Source organism: Octopus bimaculoides, chromosome 13 (genome assembly GCF_001194135.2).
Source record: "Octopus bimaculoides isolate UCB-OBI-ISO-001 chromosome 13, ASM119413v2, whole genome shotgun sequence".
Taxonomy (NCBI): domain Eukaryota; kingdom Metazoa; phylum Mollusca; class Cephalopoda; order Octopoda; family Octopodidae; genus Octopus; species Octopus bimaculoides.
The window spans coordinates 55,149,824-55,154,823 of record NC_068993.1 but is presented as its reverse complement, the minus strand read 5'-3'; the positions used below and the strand labels follow the sequence as shown (position 1 = coordinate 55,154,823).

At 37.2% G+C, this 5,000-nt stretch overlaps 1 protein-coding gene across 2 annotated transcripts in view; it reads left to right on the top strand.

The window, feature by feature from the left end:
- LOC106881556 (NTF2-related export protein 2) overlaps positions 1-5,000 on the top strand; it is a 42,637-nt gene that overhangs the window by 12,623 nt on the left and 25,014 nt on the right. Inside the window, exon 3 of one of the 2 annotated variants that reach the window (XM_014931996.2) lies at positions 2,440-4,301. The exons of the other annotated variant lie outside the window; for it this stretch is intronic. Coding sequence (XP_014787482.1) covers positions 2,465-3,958 — 1,494 coding nt within the window. The 5' untranslated portion in view covers positions 2,440-2,464 and the 3' untranslated portion in view covers positions 3,959-4,301. Of the gene's footprint in view, positions 1-2,439; positions 4,302-5,000 lie in introns of those variants that run through there. 2 annotated transcript variants of the gene reach the window in all.

Sequence of the window (5,000 nt, the reverse complement as noted above, 5' to 3'; positions counted from 1 at the left end):
ATTTTTGCCAGTTGAGTGGACTGGAGCAACATGAAATAAAGTGTCTTGCTCAAGGATACAATGTGCATCCAAGAATTGAACTTGTGACCTTACAATCGCAAGCCAAACACCATACCCACTAAGCATACCTTCACTGATGAGATTGTAATTTGCTACAAATAATGTTCTAAATATGATGGTAAATGAGATGACAATGCAATGGGCACAATGGTGTGTAAGATAGCCTTAGATGCTATTATTGTCTTATGGTCAGTCTGAGCTTCACCTGTTGACCACTGATAACTAAACGTTTCTACTTTGTAACCTATGCTTGACCTCCAAACCCTTGTTCTTCATGTGATGTTCGAACCTTTGTTACCTAGTGTGATACTTACACACCTACTAGTTTGTAAAACCTGTAAAACCTGTTGCCTTGTGTGTCTTTTAAACTTCTGTCAACATTTATTACTGCTAAACCGCCGATATCTTGTGCAACCTCTACTTTTACATGTTACTTCCATGCTCTTGCCACCCTGTCTCACTCTAAACTTCCTACCAAGTTGTTTCACTTCATTTGACATAACCTCGAACCCAGGTAGCATTTCTGAGTTCTAGTCTTTTATTTTTGTTATTTTGTGTGACTTGTAAATAGCATTATCTTCCTTCACATCTGTTATTTCAGAACACCAATAAATAATCATAGTGGTCCATTGTTGAAGTATGTAGCGCTTTTAAATTAGCCAAATCCTTCCTCTTAGTGGTGGCAGCTTGTTCCTTTACCTTTTGTGCTGTTCTTTTTCTGTCTAGCAAGTTACATGGCAACCTCATTAGTGCTGGTGCCATGAAAAAAGTGCCCACTACGCTCTGTAAAGTGGTTGGTGTTAGGAAGGGCATCTAGATGTAGAAACCATGCCAAAGTAGACATTAGTGCATGATGTAGTCCTTGGATGCATCAGATCTTGTCAAACCATCCGACCTATGCCAGCAGGGAATGTGGACATTAAATGGACATTAGCCCTTTTGTTACCAACCTGGCTGAAGCCGGCTCTGGCTCTGAGTACAAATGTCTTGTTTTCATAAATTTTGAATTAAAATCTTCCACCAAACCTTAGTCACAATTTATGTTCCTAACACTAGCTGAATTATAACTAAGTTATTTTATTAAATTCTTTGTTGTATTTAAAGTAATTGAAAGAAACACTGAGCATCTCAAAATAAATACAGTAACAAAATGGTTAAATGATGATGATGATGATATATAGGAAGGGTGCATAGCCATAGAAACCATGCCAAAGATGACATTTGAGCCGACACAGCTCTGCAGCTCACCACGTTCCTATGCCAGCATGGGAAGTAGACATTAAATAATATGATGAGATAAGATTTCTGAGTAGATGGCTGAGGGAACAGGGTAGGTAATGGACAGCCAGATCATATTCCTGCATGATGACTATCACCAACACACTTCACTCTCAAAGCTGTCTCCACCCTTACTGTAAGTCAAATATCTGTCTCATGTGGCGATCTAGTTGGCCACTTCAACTAGTAGTAATATGGTTAGTATTGCTCAAGGATCTGTTTTTTCTATGTTAATTTTGATAGACTTGTTTTGCCACACAGATGCACACACACCTCATTCTGTATCTCCAATATTCCATGTCTCTCCTCTAACAATTCTTTAAGTATTGTATTTTTCGGTGGAAGTGTCATATAACTGTTACAGTTCTCAACTAGATAGATACTTTGTTATCGTTGTTTAACTCAAGATCAGCCTTGATCCACCAGACCTATGGTCAGAGCATTTCTTATCCTTGACCTTTTGGTCTATTTGTATACATACGATCACATTTTAAAATTGCTCTTTTTTTTTTTTTTTAAGACATTGAGGACATGATATGAGGGAGTTTGGCTGTTATTTCTTGTTTGAGTGACCAATTAGGCTCTCTCAGTAGCTTATGCAATCTAATGTGGTGTTTCAAATATTGTTGAGATACGTTTCATCATTTCTAGGGTGCAATAAAATAAATTACTTTTAATATATTAAGTATGAATTAATTGACTGCAGTCTCTGCATTTACAAAAGCAGTAAAATGATTATCTTCCTGGCTGGGAAACTAGTCTACTGTCTCTGTATTTTCCTTCAGAAGCTCTAGTACTAACTGTACTAGCTCTGTAGAGTTAGGAAATGCAGAGTGATGGTTTTTTTTTTCCTTTTTAAGCGGTACCATGAAAGACATTCTGTAAAATATGAACTGAAAACACATCAGTTGGTAGCTCAATACCTAATCCATTTAGATTATTTTTACCTCTATACATTTTTTTTGATATTGAAGAGTGGGGTTGGATAAAGCTACTGTTTATTAATTAGATTGTTTAATTTAAATTTAAATTCTTTTCAATAACACCCTCTTCAAAGATTTGGAGGTCTCTAGCTTAAAACCTACTTTTCTCCTCTTTCAGAGTTCTTATGGAGTGAGCTGGAATCATGGAGCAGTTTCCGAAGCTGAGTGAACCGCCTCTCTTTCTATGTGATTCTCTCTCACTGCCTTGTGATAACGATGACAGCTCTATGTTACCCATTAATGGAGTTGTTGCTGTAGTCTACAACTTCTACCAAGCATTGATCAACAATGATCTGAGTGCTGTAGAAAAGATTTTACAATCTACTCCAACTGTGGTAAATCATCGCTTTACTGAGCCATTTGTTCAGTCATGGCACCTTGGTCAGGCTGGAATCCATATTATGGTGAAAAATGGAGTTGTTGAAGGCCTTCATCTACTAATTCGTTATGGTGCTGAAGTGAGTTTGCCTGACAAAAATGGTGATTCGGCACTGCATCTGGCTGCCATGTATGCACATCATATGTGCACCAAAGTTTTGTTAGATTATGATGGTGCAGTGAAGGATGCCATCAATAAGCAGGGATTAACTCCTTTACTAAGGGCTTTACTTTGCTATCAGACTGGATTGAAGCTGCAATTCTATAAAACTCTCAAGTTTCTCGTTGACATTGGCTGTGATTGCAATTTATGTCCAAACATCAACCTGTCTCCTCTTTACTTGGCCATTGTTAAAGAAGACCCTGCTTTGATATGTTTGTTAGTGAATGGTGGTGCTGACGTGAATGCTGTGTTTAACAATGGACTCACTCCTCTCTTGTTAGTTGTCTCTAATAAAACAGTAAACTACTCGAGCCTGAAGCTATTGCTGGATGCAGGTGCGTCTCCAGACATCTGTAACGTCGACGGATCAACACCGCTGCACATTGCAACTGCAAAAAGCGATGTAAAAGCTGTAATTCATCTATTAGCAGCGAAAGCCAATTTAAACATAAAGAACAATTTAGACGAGACGCCATTGTGGATTGCTGTGAACGACAACAACTACGATCTTGTTAATATTCTCATTCAGTTTGGGGCAGATATCAATTACAGAAACAAACAAAAGAAAGTTCCCCTTGTTTTGTTACCGATTCTATCTCAGTCGTTGAAAATCTTGGAACTTCTTCTCGAGAGTGGCGTTAGGATACGTACTGAAGGTAAAATGGGACAAACACCGCTTTACTTAGCTGTTGGGCTTAAAAACCTCTATTTAATTCGACTTCTGCTCAGGGCCAACAGTCAATTGAACATTCCTTGCAATAAATACTGTCTATTGAAACCAATGACACCTATTCAATATGCATTTGAATTGGGTGACGAGACTATTATAAAACTGCTCATTCGTGCCGGATGTCCAGTGAAAGATATCTGGCTTCGGAGACAAAACCTTCCCGCTGCTTTACAAGCTCAGCCAGACTTAGAGAAATGGGTTCTCGATTACATCCATTCCCCATGTTCTTTGGCTCATTCTACACGTCTTGCAATCCGACACATGTTTGGTGAAGACCTGCAAGCTAAGCTAAATTATTTGGCAGCACAGCGCAAACTGCCGTCTCCCCTCATAAAGTATATTATGTTAGATGATCTTGTTTCATGAGGACCACACATAGCAGTCTGTTATTTATTGGCTGTCGGTCTGTGTGTCTTTGGATATCAGTATTGGTGGAGGATGACTGCTGCCCCTTTTTAAAAAATTTTTTTTTTTTTTTTTTTTTGCAAAGTCTTCTCTACAAGGATTGAAAATGTTTAAAATCAACATATTGTAGCTTTCAGACGTGTTTTTAATAGATACCAGTATGTGTATGTGTCAGAGAAGGTAGGTGACCAATACTCGACGGCAGCAGAGTTACCTCCCATCCTCTGCAAATATTTATATAATCCGGACCTTATTTATTGATTGACAGTTTCACTTCCTATTATAACTTTGGATCAATTTTCAATTTTGTCTCTTTGCTTATTTATTGTATCTCTTTAGGTAAAAAAAAAAAAAACAACAACACGCAATACACGCACACCTAAACATATAAATATAAACACATAGATACATATTCATGCACACACTTTCATACACATACATACAGATATTCATACACACACATAATCAAACATACAGATATAAATGCACGGCTGTATAGGTGTACATTTATGCATACTTACACCCACCCATACATACATGAGAACATACACATGCAAAGTCAATACACACACAGTCGTTGAAAATAATTGAACATTGTGTTGGTCTCAGTTTGTGTAGATATACACAGCTACATGAACTTCCTCCATGCAAAACCTCATACAACTGAACACCATAGTTTAGTTGCAGAATAACTGGTTAGTTTCTTAAAATTTTCAATTATAATGATTTTTTTTTCTCTTTTGTCACACCCGAAACACATGTCCAAAATTTTTGGCTGTTTGTTTCTCAAAAAGTAGTTATGTAAATGTGTGTGTGTATATATATATATATATATATATATATATATATATATATGGGAGAATATACAAAAAATAACAACAGACGAGGACAGGTGGTGTAAATAACAAAAGTATATATTAGTATGACGCTCGGGAATACGGAAAGTCTTTGACGTTTCGAGCTACGCTCTTCAACAGAAAGAATACGGAGACAAGGAGAAAAA